At 39.5% G+C, this 25,911-nt stretch overlaps 1 protein-coding gene across 1 annotated transcript; it reads right to left on the bottom strand.

The window, feature by feature from the left end:
- Positions 1-4: 4 nt before the first annotated feature.
- On the bottom strand, positions 5-23,060 carry prkar2aa (protein kinase, cAMP-dependent, regulatory, type II, alpha A). Its single transcript, XM_077601626.1, has 11 exons — positions 22,428-23,060; positions 20,567-20,849; positions 7,920-7,955; positions 6,016-6,152; positions 5,374-5,480; positions 3,598-3,739; positions 3,193-3,294; positions 2,739-2,813; positions 2,542-2,607; positions 1,695-1,833; positions 5-1,160 (listed from the first exon to the last, which is right to left on the bottom strand). Exons 2-11 carry the CDS (start codon positions 20,811-20,813, stop codon positions 1,036-1,038), a joined length of 1,176 nt encoding a protein of 391 aa, XP_077457752.1. The 5' UTR covers positions 20,814-20,849; positions 22,428-23,060; the 3' UTR covers positions 5-1,035.
- Positions 23,061-25,911: the final 2,851 nt, after the last annotated feature.

The following is a 25,911-nucleotide window of genomic DNA, read 5'->3' as shown; positions in this document are numbered from 1 at the left end:
ACCATTGTAACAAAATGTTTTCTTTATTTTTCTTTCATCCAAGACAACTTAAGATAATCGTAGAGAAATCATCACTAATATTTTTTTATTAGCTTTTATCTTGTTTTTACAGAGATGTGGGGGGTGAAATGATCAGCTGGTCAAAATAAAATAAATGAATACATAACAATACATTAATAATTAATTCAATACATCAAAGCGTGGCATCAGCGAGAGAATAACAAAGTTCCAGAACTGAAAGATTTTGTTTTTACCACTTTTGTGGTACGGTAATAATAATAATCACCAGCACTAACTGAACTCGATTAACAACAGTCGAGGATGAAATGGAGTGTTTTCATATTTTTCCGCAACCCGGCCTCACATGGAGGAAAACACTTCTATTATATATTTAAATATTTTATCAAAGCTTATGTTTTATATTCATAAAATGTTTGTTTTTAAAACTTTCCATTAAACTTTTTTTTTTATTTTGCATTTTCCTCAACATCTTTTTAAAGTTTGACAGCTCCATTAAATGTGTTTTTGCAAATGTGGTTTGTGTTCAATAAGTGTCTTCATGTGTTTGTCAGTGAGAGCGTGCAAGTCTATCTCCTTGGCTGAGGCAACTGGGAGCTGTTAAACCGCACGTGAACGTGAAGAATTGTATGTTAGCGTTTCAGAAAACGCCTTGAATGGAGTGTTTTCTTTGTACGTTTTATTTCTGCTTTACCTGCATACAGGTGACTGCTGTCACGACCACTTTAGGGGAGGGGTGTGGGGCGTAAAAAGCCAAAGTGGGTTGAAAGAAAAGCTATGGCCTGAAGTAATAAATCTGTGAGTGGAGATTTATTAGGGAGTGAACATGTGAGGAGATATGTCGGTGGTTGTGCCAGTGTAAATGCAAAAGGTGATTCTAGTTCAATTCTTTGAGTGAGGGCCGATTACAATTTCTCATGTTTGGACAATGTGGGTAAAGCTTATTATGAGTCTGTGTCGTCACTGTATAGTATGTCTGTGTATGTAATAGAAGGCACGGAGGGTGATGCGGGAGGCTCAGTCTCTCAGGTCCATGCTCGACCCGAACAGGATCACCAGCTGCTCCTCGTAGTGGGCGATGTTCCTCTTCATGATTTCTTTACAGGAGCCCAGGAGACGCTCAAATGCTTGTATGTCTATTACTGCAAAAACAAATGCATCGTGTGTGAGTGTTGAGTTAACCTGGATGATAAGATATCAGGCCTTGCCACAAAATATCCTTGTTTCTCGTTTTTCAAGGAAATCCCACATGAAATCAAGTTTCCTCATTGAAATATCATTACTTTTTTTTAGTACCACTCCACCCAAAACACAAGTTTATCCCAAAATTATTATAAATATTGTATGTATAACCGCGCTACTATTCTGCTACAGCATGGGTAGCAAAATCATTTTTGAACAGAACGAGAAAATGATGGTCTAATCAAACGGGATGAGATGAGCCCGCAAAAGCTACTTAATATGACATCACACAGCTCAAAGGCAAGCGTCTCTTCACAGAAACACTGCTGAACACTTTGAGTAATGCATTTTAAATCTTCATAATGAGGTTTATATCGATCACTGTAAAAGGCATTTGTTGCAGTGCATTAACTCGAAGAATAAAAACAACACTTTAAGACAAGTGATGCTGACAAATGTGCTGAAGGCAGATGGAGGAGTGAATTTGATCTTACCCAAACATTTGACATTGCCCACTGCGTAGGCTGAGGCGGCCCGGTGCTTGTTAGTGACCAAGGCCAGTTCCCCAAAGTACTGACCCCTGCTACAGCGTGCTATTTCCACCTCCGCATTGTCTGCATGGTCGGCCTTCGTCTGCACGGCATTGGAAGAAAGGAGAAGATTAAAAGGGTAGCAGCCAGCGAACGCATCCTCCTCCACCCCCGAGGTGAGAGAGCCACTCGGCAGCTGAACCGACTGTTGTGATTCCCTCTGTTACTTGGCAGTCTTTTTTTTTTAATGGGGAGTGTGGGCTCATTGTCAAAATGATCCATCCAGAAACTACCTACTAGAGTTCTTTTTTCAGCTCATATTATGGATTATGTTTCAAAAATATATTTGAACACCTATTAAAAGGAACAAATGAATTGCATTAATATATTGTTTACCACCAGTCGTTGAGGATACAGAGCAGCACAAATTCAGGACATTTGGTAATCTGCTTGCGTGTAATGCAATGCAAAAATAGCAACTGACTAAAAATCTAATAGCATATCATGGCAGAATAGAATTAATCAATAAATCCCTACATATTTGTACTGTCAATCACTCTGGACTACAAGTTGAGCCAGGCAAAAAAAATCTAGACTCTTTAGTCAAGTAGGTTATTGTGAAATAACATTTAAGACCTGACTGAAATTATAGACTTCAATATGATGATCTTGATTGAGGTCACAATTAACTTGCTTCAGGTTTCAAATGAATGTCCATTTAGAATCTCTTACCAGTCCCCACAGGATCCCTCTTGAGTGTAAAAAAACAGGACTAAACTATCTGACAGAATAATAAAGCAAAAATGCTTACTTTACTCTTCATCATGATCTTGACCTCCCCAGATTCTACTATGTAGAAGCAGTCAGCACTGTCTCCCTGTCAATACAATGGTAACACTCAAAGTTGACAATTTTAAGAAACTATCAAAAGCCAAAAGTTGCACGGGCATAATGTGATACGTAAACTGTCTTGCTCTGCCTGCATGAGTTTAATTGTGAGGTGCTTACTTGTGTGATGATGCGTTCACCATCTGAGAACTGCTTTGCTCCTAATACGTCCACTATCTTCATCCTTTCTGTTAGCTAAAAAAAAATTAATGAGGGAAATGTGACAAAAAATGGTGGTAATAATTTTCTCACGGAAACATGTCTGTCTTGAGACCTTTAGCCATTTTGATGTTGTCATTTGATTAAGGCAGAGAACATGGTAAAATACATCAAAGATGATAAGTGTGGATAATGTGTGACATGTAAGTCTAAAATATTTGAGACAAATTGTTTTCAGGGTAGACAAAATGCTATACATTCTGACAATTATCCCAAAAGCTCAATAAATCTGCTTGAAAGTCAAATACAAGCTAAAATAACTCTCCATCACTTTTATGACACCTATAACTAATGTATAAAAAGGTCGAATATAAAAAATGTATTGATAGTTAACTCTCTCAAGCATTAAACTCACCTCCAGAGATTTGAGTAAGGGCACGGATTCTATAAAAGACTCATACATTCTTCGCTTCTTGGCATTGTTCTTGACAATGAGTCTACGAAACGTTGCACGGTCCTAAGGAAGAGGGAAAAAACTCCAGTGGTTTCATAAAAAAATGTGGCTTGTCGTTCCTTGTTTGCCCAGTTGGGGGAACAACAGAGCACTACATCCATTCATGGAGAATGTAATTTCATTCTAAATCTAAAGGTTAGCAGGCCTCGTGTTCATTGTTTATAGTAAACAGATGCACTATATGACAATACAACAAGAATAAATGTGGACGTTAACTAGATTGATGTCACTCAACAGTAGTGAAAATCAACTTCATGGCTACAAAAACCTTCCGGTTTAAATGAATGTCAATTTAGAGACTCTTACCAGCCCCCATAGTGATCCCTCCTCAGTGGCAATGATGGTAGCTGCACGTGGAGTGTTGTACATGAGTGCCAGCTCACCGAAGCTCCCCTTATTGTCATATTGACCTACGCATGTTCCTGACACCACAATGTCATATATGCCTCTGGAGATTGCGAGACAAAACAAAACATTAAATCAGTCCATGCATGCTAAATGTATTTCAGCTTGAAGTTCAATTCAATAATATTTACGTTAAATGAAAATAATGATATTGACATGAGCATCTAAAAAGATGTGAGGAAAAACAAACAGTGAGTAAGCGAACTTGTGTCAAAGCTAATGTACTAATGTGGTATAGTTGCACTGACCGTGGACTTAATGAGTCCTGCATACACTCCCCCACTCCTTTTCGCTGGAAAATTACTGCTCTCTTGCTTTTGTTTTATCTTTTACATTGCAGTTTTTGTACATTTAGTATTGGCTCCTGATGTATTTTTTTCAGTAATGACTGCCACATAGGACGTCTTTAAGGGGGAGATTCGATTTGTGTTTGGGCCACCTATTTTCCAGGTTGGTGGTAGGACAACTAAGGATTTTTTTTGTTTTTAATTTGGAACATATTTTTTTTACCCAAGAGCTCAGACTCATTGTGTGTACGTGTGTGTACATAAGGCTGGATACAAAATTGAACAGTAAAACAAATAAAAACATTTTGGCCTATGAGAATTTTTTTAAGTTTTTTAAGGAGTTAATTGATTGTCATCCAACCCAGGTAGGCACCAAGGTGTTGTTAAGGAGTGTCTACCAAGCCATGATAGAAATGATTTTACCTTAAAGTCAGAATACAGTAATTGGATACTAAAAAGAAAACAAATATGTGGTGTGTGTGTTCAAGTCACAGTCACATAGAAATATGGGTATGGCAGTAAAAATACAGTATCAGTGCAACACCTCTTGTAATTCTAGTTGAACATGGCAGACTATTCAGGTCTGTTGGTAGAGGAGCACTTTGTTGTTTCCAGGGTCAAATCTAAAAATGGCAGTTGGCTCATATGGTGATTAATAACAACATTCTACAGCCAACTATCGCTGACTGACTGTTAGAAGGCCCAAGTAGAGAACCATCTTGTGTGTTCCTGGCTGAGCAATTACCCAGATGCACGTATGGTGATGTAAGATATTTGTATTGCTCATTTATGATCGTTGCTTTGTCTAGGATGGACTACCTCATAAAGAAGTTTAAGTTTATTCTTACCAGTACACCCGTAGATGTCGTTATGGGGACACTAATATTTATGTTTTTTTTTTTAAGTACTAGTAAAAGTCTGGGATAGTATGACAGTAGGCAGGGTTAGGGAACCTATGGCTCGGGAGCCATATGTGACTCTTTTGATGGTGAATATGGATATCTGCTAATGTGTGAGGTAAAACAAGGAAACCGCTGGCGAGAGAGCCGAGTCCCGTATCCACCAATAAGAACATCACGTCGGCACTGTGGCGTTGAGATTACTTAGAGCGCCACTTTAATCATATTTTTTTTCATTAGACTCTTCTGCATGCATACTCATTGATACTCATTGATTAGCAATGTTGTCAAAATAATTGAGACTTTTTTGTGGTGAAATGACAAAAAAAATGCACACACGTACATGTAAATTTGAAAATCTGAATTTTTTATGGCTCTATCTGTCAAAAAGGTTCTCTGCCCCTGCTTCAGGGTAACACGTTCTCAGTTTTAGGATGAATTAAACATAATAGAAAAACATGAAAAGTGGGACTCTGTAACTGTATCTTTACCGCTCTATGACGTAAAAGTTGTCCCCATCGTCTCCCTGGTCAATCACATGCTCTTGGGGCTGAACGCGTAATTCAAACATAGCGTCCAGCACTTGAGAGAACTGCTCCTAAAGCGAGAAAGAAAGGGACAAGAATCAATCCATCATAAACACACTGAAGCACAAGAGACAAGGAGAACAGTGGGATTAAACTAGAAGCTAAAAAAGGCATTGCTCGTGTGAATAACTTCTCCAAAGGGGAGGCAAGGTAAAATTCTTATCTTAGAGACGGAAGTGTGTGTAGAGAAAGAACCCCTATTTTGTCCATATCTATTTTATCCATGTTATTCAACAATATGCAATCTCAAGACAATCTTCCCTTGGGTGTAGGGTTAACAAAAAGTCCAGAAACGTCACACCGTGATGCCGCTGCGGTTCCGGGTAAAGAAAATAGAGATCAAATTCATTTTAAGCCAAAGCATATGCTACTAAATCACGGACAGAGGCTTCACAAGAGACATTGGGGATTTTGGGAAAATCCCACATATGGGCAGATCCCAAGAGTTTCACTATGACATTAATAATAAAGCACACATCAAGTCGGTCCAGCCTTTTCACACAAGTATGAATGAATGCATGGCAAGCTCTCCTTCCATTAATTTACCTGGTCCAATGTTTTGAAGAGCAAGATGTCCCTACAGGCTTCCTGCAGTCTGCAGCGCTGTTCGTCAGTTTTTGGATGCACTACTCTTGGTTCTGTGTCTTCATCATCATCATCTGGATTGAATGCCTCTGCACACACTGGAGGCATTTACATATTTGATTAGATGCACTGGAACAATATTATTTGCCCCAAGAAGTTAAGATAGGCAGATCAGATTTTTAAAATATTTGCTTGTGATTTTCTTATTAAAACAATACAAACAAGTTTTGCTTAAGGTTAGTCTCCATAATTAATTGGCAGGCGAAACCAACTGCTAACGTAAACATTACATTTTGGGCCACGTCGGCCACACGTATACCCAATGTTGAGAATGTTGTGAATTCCCAAGTTTCAGTGCCATTGATAGCACTGCATCTGCAATCCATTTTGATTGGTACCCTGCCAGTCAAAATGAATTGGACGTCTAACGCCTTCAAAGACAATCAATACATTAAATGAACATCCTATGAAGGGTTGGTTCCCTTGTTTACAACAGATGAGTTTTTTTTCCACTTGTGTACAGTCAGCTGACATCAGGTGACCGATCTTACCACCCAGAGACATTCACAGTGAATGAATTAAAGCATGGAATCTAGTCATTCTCTCGCTTGCATTTTACAGAGGGACACATTCTTGCTGTCCAATTACAGAGATAATGGATCAAACTTCCTTCTACAGCTTGAACTCTGGTGTGTCTTACTTTAGTTGGAACAGAAAGAAAATTTAGTCTCCGTGTTCTTTTAGAACAGTTTTTACTTGGTCTTATGTAAAAAAAAAAGTTAAATCCATACTCACAATCATACCACTACAAGTGGGAATCGAGCCCGCGCCTGCCCACACCGAAGTCAGGCGAGTGAACCACTACACATCAGGTGGCTCTACTGCACACCCACAAGCAACTTCCCAATTCATGTGAGAAATAATTTAAAGTGTTTTCACAATAGATAAATATCATTATTTACTCAAAGTATTTTTAGGTAATTTGAACAAATGTGTTGTTTCAGAAATGTGTCTCAAAATGGTAGTCCTTCATATTAATCAATGGGAACAGTAGCAATCTTCTAGGAGTGCTCCACTAACCAATTTATTGCATATCGTGTTGAGCTTATTTGAAAATGTCGTATTTGCGAATAACGCGCACCCATAATTTGTGACAAAAAAATTGACAATTTTTTTTCACTTTTTCTCAGCTCACACTAAGGATTGCACCGGTACTGGTAACTGGCAAATGCTGAACATATCGCCATGACAAAACATTTATTCACAACATAGTCAGATTCATCATCATAAGATTCACCAAACAATTGATTCCATTCTTCTTGAGTAATTTTTTTCTAAGTGTGAGCACTGGCCAATAGAACGGGCTCTCGCGCCCCATCTGGCGGACAAACACAGGTTTTATGTCTCCCAATTTAACGGCTGCCGACGTAGGCCAGTGTTTCACCGGGATTCGTGTATAACGCGCACCCGAACTTTGCTTCAGTATTTTTGGTACAACATTTTGCGTGTTATACTCGAATACATACGGCAGCTAAAATAATGGTCATTTGTAAATTCAAGGTAAGGCCCACTTTGCTTCTTGGAACACTTGCAATCTCAGAGTTAAATTAGTGCATGAGATTAAATTTCCGAATGTATCTACAGCCTACGCATTGAGACTTCCTGCAGCCAGTCAAGAGAGGTGTATTTGCTACCTCTGTTTGACCTGCATGAGCAACACAATAATGATCAGTTGCCATAAAGGACCTGTTACCCAATGGTGCAAGCAAAATCAAACTCATGTGAATGGCCCTTAAAGGACATGACGTCAAAGATACAATGGTGAAATAACAGAAGGATACACAAAGAAACACCAAAAATCTCACCTGATACTCTTCTGTTGAACCTGCTTGGTGGTGGAGCTGCAAAGACAAGAAAAGGGAGAGGCAAATGAGCATTGAGTTTACATAAACTATCTTTTTTCCCCCGAATGCAATTCTACAGGGGAAAAAATGGAATAATAGTAAGAGCTGGCTAGGCCTGTATTTACTAACAACAAAGAAAAGTAGAATAACTTATGTTGTTAGGAGCACTATGTTCCTGAACCTCAAATTTTAGGGATGCATATATACCATCGTGATATTTTTTGCAGTTAAGAGTGTGGGGAAAAAGTACTAATTAAAACCACACTTTTGGTATGAAAAACCTGCTCAATAAATCCGAGACTGTTACATGTGCAAGCCAGTGGTAGCAACATGTCTTTCTGGTGTGAGACATATCACACAGAGACACATTAATAGTGTGCTGCCACCTACCAACCAGTAGAGCCCATTAGATGTGGACTGTGAATTTAAAGGATTGGGAGATAATCACACATACACACCACTTCCCTCACTCCCCTGAGAGGGAACGAGTTTCACACTAATTTGTACTGTTTTTCATAATGTTCGCACCCTCCTCAAAACAAAATTAGGTGAACTCGATTAACTTTTTTTACCGCAAAAATAGTCGTGTTTACCATGTCCGCCTCACAGTTTCGAAATCAATGGTTCAAAGTTCCAGTCCTCCCAGTCATCCTGTGTGGAGTTTGCATGTTCTCACGTTGTACGTGTGGGTTTTCTCCGGGTACTCCAGTCTCTTCCCACAGCTCAGAAACATACATGGTAGGCTGATTGAATGCTCTAAATCAGGGGTGGCCAACTCCGGTCCTCGAGAGCCGCTATCCGGTCTGTTTTCCATGTCTCCCTCCACCAACACACCTGAATCAAATAATCAGGATCGGTATCAATCTTCTGGATGGCTTGCTGACGAGTTGGTCATTTGATTCAGGTGTGCTAGAAGAGGGAGATATGGAAAACACACAGGATAGTGGCTCTCGAGGACCGGAGTTGGCCACCCCTGCTCTAAATCATGGGTCTCAAACCGATTCCGCCGAGGGCCGCAGTCTTTGTTCCAACCGATCCAGTGCCGACATTTTAACCAATTAGGTGTCTTCCAAAATAAGTAACACCTGACTTTAATTAACTGATTACACTTGCAAAAGGTATCCTCTTGTTGAGTTGGAATGAAAACCTGCACCCACTGCGGCCCTTTGAGGACCGGTTTGACAGCCCTGCTCTAAATTGTCCAGAGGTAGGTGTGTGCACCGGCTGTTACTCTCCAAGTGCCTTGTGAAGCACCTGGGGGGAAAATGAATGAATAGCAACAATAGAACACCTGGGGGGAGCTGCTTTGCAGGTAAGCTGAGGGTTTCCCTTCAATTAACACTAACAGTGGGGTTTTTGTTTTTCAGTGCATAAGGTTTGTAATTATTTTTGCATTTCAAAACTATTGGCAAAATCTGCTAGTATCATTGTACAATTCCAGCCTACTAGTGCTGAACCTCTTGGAAAAAACTGACATCACATTTTTTCTTATCTCTGTAGCCCACCCCTACATTTGAGCATAGTACACAGAATTGAGAAATTATTGGAACCGAGTACAAGTATCGCATGAGTCCAGGCCAAAAATTATTTTTGATCACATGCATGTGTTTTCATTTGTGTGGGTACATGAGCCTGTGTGCGCGAAGTGTGAATTGCGCTCCCCTACAGTCATGTCCTTGTGTGATGTTCGTGGCAGTGGGGCGACGCTTGTGGCTGTATGAAGTTGCCTTGGCAACCTAACACAAAGACGATCTTATTGCCATAACAACACTACCCCTTTACCCCAACCCTTCTCAGTGTCGTCCAACTCGATTTTTCACTATCTAGCTCGTTCCAAGTGGCAGCTCATTGCTCTACTATTTCCCTTTTCTTCCTCCTCCACCAAGCCTCTCACAAGTTCTCACTATCTCTCCCCCTCCCACAATGTACACTCACAATGTGCCATATCAAAACTGTTAAGATGAGCGAGCGCCCGGGTGAAGAAATTAGGGGGTACGGTTTAGACTGGGGTTTTAGGTGGCAGGGGTATATGCAGATGGAGAAACAAAAAAAGGGCCAGAATGTTTATTGAAGTAATATATCCGGAAATCCAACATAATATATGGGAGTCAATGCCACATTAAGGAAAGAAAATCTATCTGCTGGGAAAAACAGAGCTGGGGGGTAATGAGTATCTCCACACCTGTTCATGGGGGACTCCAAAGTTTAAAACGGTCCAACCCAACTCAAGAAGTGGTACGAGTGTAGCAAATTTTTAAAAATATGACTTGGGAGATGGATAAAAACCAGCATACTTGATCAGGCATTCAATATTTTATGATGTTTGTTACTAGTAATGATGGTTGAATGAAATGAAGTACAACAGGGGCAGGTTTGCAATTTAATATTGACACGTACTTAAAATGCCAAATATTTACAAATAATTGGAATTATGTTTTTTTTCACATTCAACCCATCTCTGGGGAGGATCATTATAACAAAAATGTCAAGCTTCGTGTCATTTATTAGTCAAACAACTCTGGTCTGCCTAATGGATGGCGCAGTCAAATAGTTAAATAAAATACTTTAGGACCATTGAGTGTGCAATGAGACAAATATATGCAGCGTAAGGTCTTCCTAAATAGAGCTGTTTAATTTTCAGTGACTGTTCAAGAAAGCCAAAGATTAAAAACATTCATGTGACTTCTAGAAGCAACGGAGGTTACAGACACTTAACACAGCATAATGAGATGATAGGCTGAGGTGGCCTACAGCAAAATATGAAATAGTTATTTAATAGACCATTTTATCGTACATCTTGAAGGTTTGCGGGCTTTATGACAGCTGCTCACAAGCAACATGAGGGTGGGGAGGGGGGCGTGAAAAAAAAGCATAAAATGTGACATAACAACTAAACATGATACTCTCCTTTTTTATTCATTCATCTTGGGTACCATGAATCCGTGCAAGGGTTGCTGGAGCCTATTCCAGCTGACTTTGGGCGAAAGGCTTACTACAGCCTAAACTGGTCCTATTTTTGCAAGATAGATAAACACAAAAGTAGTGTGACAAGATGTTGAAATCTTTTGTTAGCCACTGGGATTGAGTGGTCATCAGCTGGGAGTGGTTCCAGCACAAGGAGACCCAGAAAAGTAAGGGATATAATAAAAAAGGGTGGGAGACACTCTCTCATTTACTTTATCTCTCTCCCAACAACACAATGCTCTTTCTCCCTGGTCTACACTGGTCACGCTCATCGACTTTCCCAGTGCCTCATTTCAATAGCCATCAGACTCCCTATGACTTAATCAAAATATTACTTTAGCCCTGAGCACCCACCAACATTTGTTTTAGTTAAGGTAATCAGTTGGGCGGCATTTTTAACGGGGGGTTAACACATCTCTGGAAAAAATCTGAGGCTTGGAGTTCTAGATCAAGTTTGGCTTTTCAACATGGACCATTGGATGGACCATGGATGATGTCCATCATGGACAGCACCTCCCACCCCCTGCATGAGTCTGTGGAGTCCCTCCGAAGCTCCTTTAGCAATAGACTGCGGCACCCTCATTGCAGGAAGGAGCGCTTCCGCAGATCCTTCCTCCCATCAGCTGTCAGGCTCTTTAACAAAACACATGGCTGAGTGTTAAGACCTACCGTATGCATGCATGTACATTTATGTGTATGTATGTATATATGTGCTAAGCAACACGCTTATTTATTTATATATTTATTCATTAACTTACTTATTACCTATCTATTTAGGTCTAAAATGCCTTTCCTATTCCTGCATCCTCACCCTCTTGCTACTGTGACAACGAAATTTCCCGAATACGGGATGAATAAAGTTATCCAATCCAATCCATTAATACAATCAATTGAAAGTTGGTAAATAAATAAATAAGAAACGGTTTATTTCATGCATTCATCCAAATTCATTAATCTGCTCAATTTAACGTGATAATTTCCATTCCGCCCAGGCCCAAATAGGGATTTATTTATGCTCTAATGTATTTTCATAACCTAGCTGGCAGAGAAACTTTGTTCCAATTCAGTTAATTTTTGTAAACCAAAATTGAAATAATATACGTAATGCTGGTTGCATTTTCTAAAATTGTTTTCAATGGCCTAAAAATACAAATATCGGCTCAGTTTTGGCAAAACATAAAAAAATTTAAAAACTTCACAGGAAGTCCAAAATAAGTCTCATCAGTGAAATTTTGGATTGGAATAATCAATTAACCATTAATTACGGCAATTTTGGTTGACTGATTATTTGTTAATTGCATCTGAAGGCAAATGCCATTACCTAGAATTGTTATCTGCGAATGCGACAACACCGACAGGAAACACATTCCCACAGGCAACTGCTGCCAATTGAGGCAATTCCTCCAGGCTGCATTATTCAGCTCATTACAACACTCACATTGAACCAGGGCCTCTGAACATGCTCCAAACTCTTTCTCAGGGACAAAAACATTGTTTATGTAGAAATACAACACGAGATCTTACCGCCGGGAATAATGTGCGGTAAAATGGGTTAAAGAGTAAGAAACGTTTGCGAACACTCAACGGATAGGACATCAGAACACGAGCTCGTCAAACCACTCGAGTGAAACATAAACAAGGCCAATCTAAGCTCCAATTACATGACCATTTACAGTAAAAAAAAGTCCAGTCCTCCTCAAATTCAAGCAAGCTTACGAATAAGTCTTTGAATTCAGAAGCCGAATAAGTGCCTGTATAGCTCATCAACTATGGGAAATAAAACCTAAGCCTTCTTCATACGGTGTGTTAAAAATTGTTCAACCCTTACAGCAGTGAATTGTTTAGTAAGTCTGGCAAGAAACCTAGCTTGTTCTTAATGAGATCAACAACTTGTTACATAAACTTAAATTATGATAATATTTTTGGAATATACTACATGTGTAAGCGGCCCGGTAGAGCAAGTGTTTAGCGCAGGGGTGGGCAAACTATTCCACAAAGGGCCGCAGTGGGTGCGGGTTTTGATTCCAACCCATTGAGAGGGCACCTTTTCACCAATCTGGTGTCGTACAAGTGCAATCAGTGGACTGCAGTCAGGTGCTTTTAATTTTCTACAGAAATCTCATTGGTTACACTGTGCTATATTGGTTGGAACAAAAACCTGCACCCACAGCAGCCCTCGAGGACCAGTTTGCCCATTCCTGGGTTAGCGCGTCGGCCTCACAGCTCTGGGATCCTGGGTTCAAGTCCAGGTCGGTCCACCTGTGTGGAGTTTGCTTGTTCTCCCCGGGCCTGCGTGGGTTTCCTCCGGGTACTCCGGTTTCCTCCCACATTCTAAAAACATGCATGGTAGGCTGATTGGACACTAAATTGCTCCAAGGTATGGGTGCGATTGTGCATGGTTGTCCGTCTCCTTGTGCCCTGCGATCGGCTGGTCACTGATTTAGGGTGTGCCCCGCCTCTGGCTCGGAGACAACTGGGATTGGCTCCAGCACCCCCCGCGACCCTAATGAGGATAAAGCGGTTAAGAAAATGAGATGAGACTAAATGTGTATTTGTCACACTTGTTACATCAACCTTTGGCAATAACATTCTTCAGATGTGAAACAAAGCCTGATAGAAATCTTCTTATAACGATCCACCGGTATATTTTGCTTATTCTTCATAGCAAAGCCCACTAGTGGATTTACAATATTAGGGCTGGTTAGCTGAAACTCTCATCATCAAGTTCCAAAAGAGATTCTCTGCAGGATTTAATTCAGCCATTTAGGTTGGCCACTCAAGAATCTTCCATTTCTTTATCTGTACCCAACAATTGCAGTTATAGGGTTGGGAAATGTCAGCTTTGTTACTGACTGGCGCGTTGAGAGCCCCTAACAAGGGAGCATTAAGGTACCCCATCCTCTGAAAGCGTACGGGAGGTCACAATGAGTCGTTTGAGGGTGATCTTGGCCACGTGATTGGGGCACTTCAGAGACCATTTTATTTACACAAATTGCTCCAATCCCAAGCAATAAAAAGTAGAAAGTGAAAATTCAACCATCTTCACGGGACAGGAAAAAAACATTTTCAAAAAGGAAAGGGCCTGGCCTGGACTAGTTATGACCTTCAACTATCTAAATACAAAAACAAGGCTACCGCCTATCACAGTCATGGGAGGGAGGCTCCAATCTGCTGAAGGCCAGTAGTTTCTATGGCAACTGTGATTTACAAGCGATGGGAAATGCATCAAACACAGACAGGATTCAAATGAACTTAAAAGGTGAGTTATTTGGACAGTGAGGTAATAAATACTCAAGTGCTCAATAACTCTCATGTGATCCTGGTTAGTGAATTAAATAATAGGAGATGAGAACAAGTGTGCTTTTACGTCACACTTCTAATGAGGTGTGTTGTACTATTTCTCTGTGCTCGGGTTTACTGACATTAAGTACAAATGTACATAATACCATAGGTCAGGAGTGAATGTCCATTTATTTAAGCATAATGGAGGGTAACAATACATACTACATAAAATGTTTTTCTTCATTATAGTTTTATTTTGTTGCGGAGGGTAAATGTAATCCAAATAGCATTGATTAATCAAACAACAAATTTTATCGATTTGTATCCATAGAAAATGACTGTTCTTCAACATTTTAAAGCATACCATGGTCACCTTCAAGCAACACCTCTCTTAATCTCAAAGCCAAGAGAGCTGCTGAGCTTCATTCTGAATCACTGTACTAGTCTTCGAAAACTCTGCAAGCACCCCCATCCCCACCCCCTAAACGGAATCAATCAAATGCAGTCCTCTTAATATGGAAACGTAATGCATAGGCAAGTTTTTTTCTGTGCAAGCACTCAATGAGGCCAATCCCAATTGGGCAAAGTGCTTCTTTGTTCTTGTTGCTGTAGTTTAAAAATTATAAAAGTAATTCATTTGAATGTAATGGTTTTATATTGTCATTATAAACTAATGAGATTTAAAGCTTCACCATAAAGTGGAGAAATAAATAATCAATTAATAAACAGTTACATACGTTGCAGATAAAGGGTTAAAAGGAAATCCTAAAATCAAATAAAATATTTCTCATTCAGTTTTTCCTTAAGTACACCTTTTCATCATTGTTGCTTTTAAACATGTTCATTCTATTTTCTGAGCATGGCAAAGACAGGTTCTGCTAAATCCTATAATAACCTCTTCTCTCTGTAAGCCATCTTGTCTAATGAGATTGGTCTCATTCATTCAGGTCAACACTTGCAGACGAAGGGACACTGGGGCAGAGATTGACAGACTCTTATTCATAAGAGAAAGAGTTGGAGCATACTTATTCAATCAAGGAAACGTCATGAAAAAGTATACATCACTTCCGGTTGTTTTAATGTTTGGTCATTGGGTAAGTCTCATTAACAGACTGAAAACATGTAAGAAAACATTAAATGTGCAGATGCAATTAATGCCACAAGCTTGCTTTTTGCAAGTGGAAAAAATTCAAATAAAAGCATGCATCCTTTCCTAATGAACGAAAGGTGGATTACACCCTAAATTGGTTGCCATTCCTAGTGCGCACACAAACAGAAAACCCCCTTGAAATCTATGCCATTCCTGCAAAAAATGGTTGTAAAAATATTCATTCATTCATTTTCTGTACTGCTCATCCTCACAAGGGTCGCGGAGGGTGCTGGAGCCGATCTCTGCCATTAATGGGCACCAGGCAGGGGGACACCCTGAATTGGTGGCCAGCAAATTGTAAGGCACAAGGAGACAGACAACCATTCACGCAAACACCAAACACCAAACACTCATACTAATCATTATTTTAGAGTGTTGAAACAGCCTAAACAGAGTCTGGTTTAAGGGACCAGAAATGGTTTAAAATGTTTTTTTTGGCATATCAGCCTGATAACATCAGTGAAGGCATCAACTTTACATTTCTTAATATAATTATAGAAGCAACCTGTTTTTTTGTTTTTGTTTTAAACAAATTTGGAACATTAAAGCAAATATGCTTAACAGATGCATTGCAGCTGAATTGAGCAACATGACGAAAGAATAGATAACTCTGCATAAAGTCCCAAAAATGACAAAGCAAGAATGTTGGATACTTCTGGTGAAATTTGAATCATTTTTATGATCCTTACTTTGAAGATAAATGGTCACTATCATAATTCTTCTGAGAGCTTGATTAAATAAGTCAGATACATAAGGTGCTATTTCAACAGACATAATTCTAGACTTCACCACAGACTGCCTTAGATGGGGTACAAAGTGGCAGAAAATTATCCTTAACTTTCTCTGCCGATTGTGGTCCAGTATTTGGCCCTTTAAAACCAGCAAGGAAATTGTGCTGGTCACTATCATAATTCTTCTGAGAGCTTGATTAAATAAGTCAGATACATAAGGTGCTATTTCAACAGACATAATTCTAGACTTCACCAGAGACTGCCTTAGATGGGGTACAAAGTGGCAGAAAATTATCCTTAACTTTCTCTGCCGATTGTGGTCCAGTATTTGGCCCTTTAAAACCAGCAAGGAAATTGTGCAAGTACAAAAACCAGTAACAAAACATTTTTGAGGGGTACTTATGCAGTCCCAGATTTAAACTGGACACGTGACGTACGAACGAACACATTCTGTTGCTGGCAGAGTTACAGTACTCACTAATGCAAAATCCCAATTATTGATATATTAATGTGGTCGCATTACACAGAGAATTCTAGAAAAACTTTGGTCGACCTCATAAGCCAAGTCGTAAACACATAAATCTTCATTTTATGAGTCCCTGCTATGTGAAGAAAAGCCCTTAGATTCAAGGTTGATCGCAGATATTTTTAAAAAGAAATTGGCACTAATAATTGACAGAAAAAACAAAAAAAGATTCATCAAAGCTGACTGGCGTGAGGGATAAATAAAATGTCATCCGCTGCGGGAACGACAGACCACATGAATTTCACACAGGGATGGCCACAGAGGATCTACACTCTACTTCCTCATTTTTGCTGCAAATGCAATAGAAGATAGCTCAGGAAAAGAGAATGAGGAAGTGACAAAGTTCAAACGATAGCTATCTTTAATTGCGAGTACGACAACTCTGACTGAGCTTGCCCACATTTCAACTACAGTATGTCCTGTTTATTTTGTTATGAGAATGTGGAAATGAATTGGAATGTAAAATTAAGAGTATACGCTTGATGCTTACTGCATCCATGGATACTCCAAGTGGAGGAGGAATTGCAAAGGATCCCCAGGTTCAGGTGTGGAAACCTTGCTGCATCATTCCAAAAAGACAGATGGCTGTTAAAGGTCAATGGGGTGCTTCTACTAAATAATGACTAAAGGATTTGAATACTGATTGCTGTGTGATATTTCATTATTTCTTTAGAAAAAAAAATCTGTGACAAAAATTAACAAATCTGCTTTGGTCAATATAAGATACTGTGGATACATTAGTGAGGGGAAAATAAATTCTCAATCATAGAATCTAAATATAATATAGAAAAAAAATTAAAGGATTTCTACAACTACAAGAGGGATAAATTTAACATGTAAACCAATTTTATTGCAGTCATGGTCACTAGGCACAGATTGTCTGTGTTTTCGCTAAAATATTACAATATTCATACTTTACCTGTCATTTATGTTTTGTGATGTATTTGATATTTTTCAGTAAAAAAAATAAAACTGGCCAATAAAAGTTGGGAAACATCTCAATATAAGCAATGCCATTTATTGGTTTAAATTGGGCTCTTTATTATCTAATAAATAATTCATCACTATTATTTATTTGTGCACCAACTAACGCCAGAGCACTAGGAAGTCCTTACATTTAAAGACTGTAATGTATACTTATTAAATTTTCGGTATGTAATTGGAGTAGGTTGTACAATACACATGCTGTATGTTCACATAATCCTGTATTTTATTAGCCTTTGTCTTTACTGATTGAAATGCAACATTGGTATGATAATGCAGCTTTATTCCATTGCAAAGTGATTATCTGGCAAATCAAAGAGGATGTTACAGTAGTACATGCGTACAGTACCATTTTTGGCATTTAAGATTACATATGGCTAAAGTAAATGATTTTAAATGATTCATGAAAGTGTTTGTGTGTGCATGAATGTGTATACAAATATGAAGTTTCCAGTGCTTTTTAAGAAAGCATTTTAATTTATAATCCAAGTGTTGTTTTCAGAAAGTTTACATTCCGCTAAGTGATAGTTGTTTAAGGATGTGCTACATTTTATCTACGGGCAATTCAGAAGAGTGGTCAGGCTAGAGCACATGATGCATTTAGCTATACAAGCCTGTTTTGTCAACCACAATGATATGTGGCCTGGGGTTGTATTGCAATGTTAGCTCAATGAGCTCATGCCATGGATGTCATGTGTGCGATCCACAGCATCTTGGTAAAAAAGCACAACACTTTCAATCTGTCCTATTTTAATTCATTGACTTAACAATAGTCTCAATGTGGAAATTGTCCTAATCAGAATATACTAGGATGACTTTGGATGTTTTGATTGGTATTTTAATGGGAAAATGAAACATTTCAACAGTCAGCAAAAATGTGTCATCAATTAACCAATTGCTATGATTTTGCCTATCATTCAAACATAAAAACGCAAATTTACGACATTAAACGATGACAATTTTACCATAGTGTGAGTTTGTGATTCAACGCGGCGCATTGGATATCAACAATCTGGGTTTTTACATTTGGAAATGTCACTGCCTGCACCATAAGGGTTTGGTGCTGTTCCTCGTTCCGTTTCTCTTTAGAAGCCCAGATAATGCAGCAAATTCAAGCACGTAGGCGAATGACGCAGTTAAAAGACCATTATCGTGTTCAAGTGTCTTAACAGGTGAAAGGCAATGGCTCGTTTGATACTTTCAATAAATATTAAAAACTTTTAAAAGATGAATTTTTAAAAATATATATAAAAGAGATTTGAACCCATTACACCAAACTGCACCCACTTTCCTAAAACGCTCTGAGATGCCACACTTTGTACCAGCACACTATGTAATAGTTAGACAAGTTAAAGCTATAGTGATGAGAACATGCTTAAAAACATACATATGCTGTTACATATGGATTACTATATTTTCTACAAATCAGGTGGTTCGTACTTAAGTTTTTATAGGATATTCAGTTAGCAAAAAACACTGATCATGGACCAACACTGAAGCTCTCAAATACAGATATAGAAATCCCTGGTTACTTTAGCATACTTAGTACTCATGGTAACTTTACAATCCATGAAAAGAGAATAACCCCATTGATAAAATACTGTACATTGTAGAAGCCTCATTCACAAAACAGCACTCAGTAGCTCCAAGGTACACTGACATGATTTAAGCCACGCTGCTCTGCACAGTGCATGCAGAGCACAGTAGTCTGCATCTACTGTGCTGTACTGCAAGTCTACGAACTATTCAAGAACTCTAGATCTAAATTGGCTCATTTCTATCAATTGGGTTCATTTTCATCAACTGAAACATTACGTTATGCACAGAAATCGCAGTGGCAGCACCAAGCTGGGGCACCAAATAATTTATCTATCTGCAACCAGTTTACAGCATATACATACTGAATGCTTGTTGTGCAACAACTCATGTTTGTACCTTGATCCTGACAGCTCATTCTCCACTTTTCTGCACGCATGAAACCCACAGATTGTTGGCAGGAAAGAAACATGTTTTCACATGATGGCCGCATGTTTAATCCACACTCAGTACTAAAGCATAGTGCTATTCGGGCTTGTGGATAAGCAGAGGAACTTGAAAACCTTCCAAATTCAAGTGAACCACATTTATGGGATAAATATTTGATCAAACAAAATATAGAACAATAAATAAATCGATTTAGGTTCAATTTGAACAAAACAAAGGACCATGATCGGAAAAATGAGATACAAACAGCCAAATATTTTGTGAATCGTTTCACCGAGTCTCATGTGGTTTCAAAAAATTAGTAATTAATAAGAAAAAATAATAATCCAGTGCCCAGCTGGTAAGTCTCCATTTGTAATGCAATTAAAATATGTATTAGACCAGCAATTGGGTAAGATTTACAGTGACTGCATCCAGGAAGCAAATCAATTAGTCTGACATAGTATTTACAAATTAAAGAAAAGGGAAGCGATTACTAGAATATGGAAAATAGAAGTCAAGGAGCTTCTGCATTAACAAAAAGTTTGCAAGAGTAGATCTACTCCTATTTCTGCATCATAGCAAAGTCGTTACCTGACCACTTTTGGATAGCCTTTCATCACAGCCCTGCTCATCATATGATCAAGATATACAACAGTCAGAAAACTCGACCTGGACTCTACTGAAGAGTGGTTACTGTCCAAACAAAGAGTATTTACACTGTTAATTATTTGTGATTGGGGACAAATCTGAAAATGCTTTTTTGCACTGTCTGTGCACTTCCAGACTGGTATTCATTGGTATATTGCTGTAATCCATCTGTAAAAAAATATTTTAGGGGACTAATGCAGATCAGTTAACTATGGTATGCTATATGGGTACTAGCAATTAAACTAAACGCAAGGCAATTATAAATTATTAGAGTGAGTGACAGTACCACTCGTTTTAAGGGTATTTGAACAGACTTGAATAGTGGGAGTTTACTGTAAAGGTAGGCAGTATTACTTACGTTCAAAGTCAGAGTCATCATCTTCATCATCATCCCCATTGGACTCTGTTTGCATCGGCTCCCCATCAAACATAACCCCCTTTCCTGTCTTGCCCCCTTCATTGGCCCCGTCTTGACCCCTGGTATCCCGCAAGCGGGTGAAGTACTGGACAGCAAAATCCAAAAGGTCCGATGGCCGTTGTCGCAATACCTCCACTGTGTAGCCCTCCAGCAGTTCCTTCAAGCCCACCGGTATCTCAATACTCATGGTTGTGTTGGCTCAGTGGCAGTGCTTGTTCTCCGTCTGGTGGAAGAGAGGTAATCGCCAGGATTGCTTGTTACATTCTTCAAAATAATATATGGTTAACCCCTTCTAGGCTCTCATTTAACTCATGGGCTGCTATTGAGGGCACAAGACAATCCCATCTATTTTGACTAGGAGAGGCTGGCAGATTGCTGCTAAAATCCCTGTAAAAATGAAGTGGACACCAGGCAGTGACAATGGCACTGAAATGTGCATTCAGTCAGCATTCCCAGTTTGAATGAATTGATTTTTGTTAATGGCAGGTAATGAGTTTAATAAGACTTGAGTGATATATTAATCAGATTTCACTCATTAAAACATATTTTAATTAATATTTGATCAATATAGAATGTATTCATTTATAAATACAATACTGGCTCAGCGGCTTGAGTGGTTAGCACGTCAGCGTCACAGCTCCGCGGTCCTGGGTTTGCATGGTCTCCCTGGGCTTGTGTGGGTTTTCTATGGGTACCCCTGTTTCCCCCCACATTCCAAAAACATACATGGTAGGCTGATTGGGCACTCTAAATAGCCCCTATGTATGAGTGTGAACATGAATGGTTGTCCGTCTCCTCGTGCCCTGCGATTGGCTGGCCACCGATTCAGGGTGTCCCCCGCCTCTGGGCCCAAGTCAGCTGGGATAAAGCGGTTCAGAAAATGAATGAATGAATAAGATACTGTGTTTTAAAGAATTATATTATTACATTATAATTAAAACCCAACATTAAATGTATGATTACATAGGCCACACTTTTATACCAAATAAAAATTTTACCATTCATAACCCAAAGTTTGAGATCCAATGCTTTTCATTTTAAAACTAATCATTTGCAATACAAGGAGTTCCCACTGCTAAGATACATTGTACTGTCCATTCTAAATTTTGAAATGTTGCTTTATGCACTCTTGGTAATTTTAAGAGCTCTGATTCCATTTCCAAACTAAGGTGAACCTAAAGTTGAAGCTCCAAGGTAGCGAGTTGCAATGCAATGCTGATTCGTGTTGTGGTTTAATATTGACACGCACCGGCCGCTTTATCTCGAGTTCAACCACAGAACATGGAGTTCCCACAGCTGCCTTGTGCAGATATGAGACTAAAACGTTTTTTCTTCGCAGGGAGGGGTGAGGGTGCATCAGATAATCGTTAAGTTTCGCAAATATTGGCACATACACAGACAGACGCGCGCACGCACGCACGCGCGGAGAACTGTCAACTTGGGCTGCTGACTGACAAGCTAGCAAATAGGCTAACACTCGTGACAATTACCCTAGGGCGATAGCGTGTCTGATTTATTTATTTATTTTTAAAGACACCGAGTGGAGTTGAACAAAAACTTTCAAAATGCTACGTGGACAATTAGCCGGCTGTGCATCGGCACTTGTCTCGCCATCAATCAAGACATGAGCTAGCCCTGTGCTAACCCCGAGTAAAGCCAACATTCAAGGGGATATTTAACGTTAACTGGACGGAGAAGTTGACGCTCCCAAAGTGGCCGCGGCCATATAATCAGGCACTCGCTGGTTTTGTTACGACAGGCCGCCAAGGAAAGCCAGTGCCAAACGTTCCACAATACTTACATGCGAATTCAACCACACCGGCTAAACTAGCCAGCCCCCTCGTTGGCCGTGCAGTATTCCTCCTTCGCTCCTGTTTCTGCCGCTTTTCTCAAAGCCGAGCCTCTGAGCCGGGAGGTAGGAGGTGGGCGGTGGGGGGTGACCACACCACAGCGAACGTATCCCTCGAAGACACGTCTTTCCCCACGTAGGGCCAACAATGCAGTTGGCGTCACTGAGCGACGTACCGGGGATTAAAAGGTTTGTCTTCGGTAGGAGTCCAGTCGGCAGAGTAACAAGTAACACCGATCCCCGCCGAGTTGAACAAGGGAAGGACGGAGGGAGTACCGCTTCTCGGATGCAGCTTCACACGACGACCACGCACTCCGTGGAGGGTGGGACTTCACTGTTGAGAATTACAGAGAGCGGGTTAGCCAACAAGCTATCCGGCTAATGAACCTAACACTCGGTTAGCTCAGTGTTCTTGAATTGCTACGACAATACGGTCAGGAAGAGATCCACCAGATTGCACAATAACGACGAGGGGGAAATTCACCAATTGGGAATTTATGTTAATAGAAATATTAAATACAAGGGAGACGCGTGCAAAGAATAAACACGCCTGGACTCGAACCCCCACCCGCCCCTCAACAGTTACTCCAATCAGTCGTTACGCACGAAGGACTCGCCACGCCTCCTGGAAACGTGGTGGGCGTGGTGAACGGCGAGAAGTGACATTGATTGACAAGAGTTGGAGACAATCAAATTAGGAAAAGGACTTCCCTCGCTAAGAAGGACAGCAGAGACGGAAGGATGGCCGCACCCGCAGAAATGAAGAAATGATCCGTCAAATTTGGTGGCAGTCTGAAGATAGCAAGTGCAGAATGAACTACAACCTCCCGGCCCTCTCACTAAACATCTGATTAGTCCAGAAACACCAAAAGCACACCTGAAGCGTCTACAGAGAGCAATAAGTCTGCAAGTAATATCCTTAATAAACTGAAACTAATTAAAATCCACCCACCTCAGATGATTTAGGTGTAGTGTAGTACATCCCTTGAGTATCCCTATCAAATTTGTCCCCAATTGATAGAGGAGTAGCAATTTGACTTAATTCATTAGCCCTGAAATAAACAAGTTCAAAATGAACTATGACTTTCCGGCAATTGGATAACTCCGAACCTGCAGGCAACAAATGGAACAAGGAGGTTGTAATCAATCAGCCCTTTTGCAGCAAAGTTGTTGTTCAGTGGAAATGTTGCTACTGGTGGACTATCTGCAATTGTACACCAAGGACCCCTGATAAGACAATCAAAATCTGAAGATCAACTAATCCAATCTCAATAAGACTGAACAATTGACCTGTATATCTGTACCGATAATATTAGTTACGTACCAACGAATGCAAATTTAGTTTTTCGCATAGGTCAGGGATGTCGTGCAAGAACCTTCACATATCTGATCCACTGGTCAAACTTCCAACACTAAAGAGGATCAAACCCTTGCTTTCAAGTTCGAGACATCTACTTTACCAACGCAGCCAATTTTCTGCCCTTAAAGACAATTTCCTGACAGATTCAATTTCCTGTGGTACAGCAGACCATATCTTACAAGTCACTAATATGCTCACTTTCGAAATAATGAGACTATGTTACGCTCTCTAAAAGAGTCACAATATGTTACTAGCATAAATAATGCATTATTATAAGGATGAATTGTAATACATACATCATAGTTTTATGAACAATTCATTAAAAATTACCCATAGAGCATGATTTCAGATATCTCACTAGTCATAACACACTAATGTGCTTTGACACAGGGGCTTGGAATCACAGAATAATTTTGTACTAGCCTGTCTTGTATTTATGTTCTAAAACCATTTCCAAAGCGTCTTGCATTGTTACATTTAGCGAAGAAAATCTTTTGTTGCCGTTGAAAAAGCCTTGGTGAAATTCTTGGAAACTGGTTTATTGTAATTTTACAAGATCCTTGAAACAGATACGATACATACCTTAAGCACCCTTGTGCTATGTTCAGGCACTTGAAAAAATATTTTAAAATACAGTACAGTTGTAGTAAAATCAATTAATTCTTAACACTGTCTGTTTTTGATGTAACATTTCCTCCAGCTTATAAAATAAAATATTTCCAAGTAAGTGAATGATTCCATTTCAGATCCCAACCATCTTGCCATCATTTTTTATGCATTTAGTTATAGTTTTCTACCATAGTGGTATCTCTCCTTTTCAGGAAACATGATCAGTATTATGGCCTGCAGTCAAATTAGAAAGTCACGCTTGTAGGTAAGTTCAAGTCGAAGTTGTGTTCATGACCTGAATCTAGGAAAAGACTATATATATTTAACTATTTTACTTAAGAAAATTTAGCTTAGTTTACAACAAAACATTGCGGAATTTCTTAATACTAGTTGCTCCAGTTAGGATGTGGCACATTTTACTTTACACATTGATTCATTCATTCATTCATTTCCTATGCCGCTTACCCTCACAAGATGCTGGAACCTATCCCAGCTAATTACTCAGCCGCCGGGCCACCCAGGCTTCATTTAATTCTGTGAAAATGGTAGTTTACAGTTTGAGATAATAATACATATAATAGAACATAATACTGTTTGTGGAACAATACTGCCATCTAGTAGCCCAATATACTGCCGGCATGGAGTTGAAATGATTGATAGTAAATACCAGTGGCGGTCCGTGCATTTCCTAGTGACGCCTTCAGCAAAAACTATTTTATGGCTATAAAACCTCTACTGCAGCTACAGCTGCGACACATAAAAAATAATCAATAAATCAATGCACAAAAATGGGGTAAAATCCTCTACCTAGCAGCATTTAATGATTAAATACAAATACTGGAGCTTTTCAGACATTACAACCGGGCCAGGGAGGTGATTTTCTCGGGAAAAGACAGTGATGAACGTCAATGGCGTACCGGCAAACATTGCCCGAAAATGGGGTAAAATCCAGCCGAAAACAGCATTTATTGATTAAATACAAATACTGGAGCTTTTTAGACATCAGAACCGCGCCCGGAGTATCATTTACCCGGGAAAAAGACAGCGATGAACGTCGATACGTCGATATATGTCCATACGCGAAACGGCAAAAATTGCACTAAAATGGGGTAAAATCCACTTCCTAGCAGCATTTAGTGATTAAATACAAATACTGGAGCTTTTCAGACATTACAACCGGACCAGGAGGGTGATTTCCCCAGGAAAAGACAGCGAGGGACGTCCATGGCGAACCAGTAAAAATTGCACTAAAATGGGGTAAAATCCACTTCCTAGCAGCATTTATTGATTAAATACAAACACTGGAACTTAAATACAAACACTGGAGCTTTTCAGATATCAGAACCGGGCCTGGAGGATGGATTTCCCCGGGAATTTCATACAATTGAAATATTATTTAGGAATATAGCCACATTTTACTCACCAAAAATCCTTTTTAACTGTACACAATATCCATCTTCCTTCCTT

Source organism: Stigmatopora argus, chromosome 1 (genome assembly GCF_051989625.1).
Source record: "Stigmatopora argus isolate UIUO_Sarg chromosome 1, RoL_Sarg_1.0, whole genome shotgun sequence".
NCBI lineage: Eukaryota > Metazoa > Chordata > Actinopteri > Syngnathiformes > Syngnathidae > Stigmatopora > Stigmatopora argus.
Note: the sequence above shows the minus strand (reverse complement) of the source record. Positions and strands in the feature narration are given on the sequence as shown.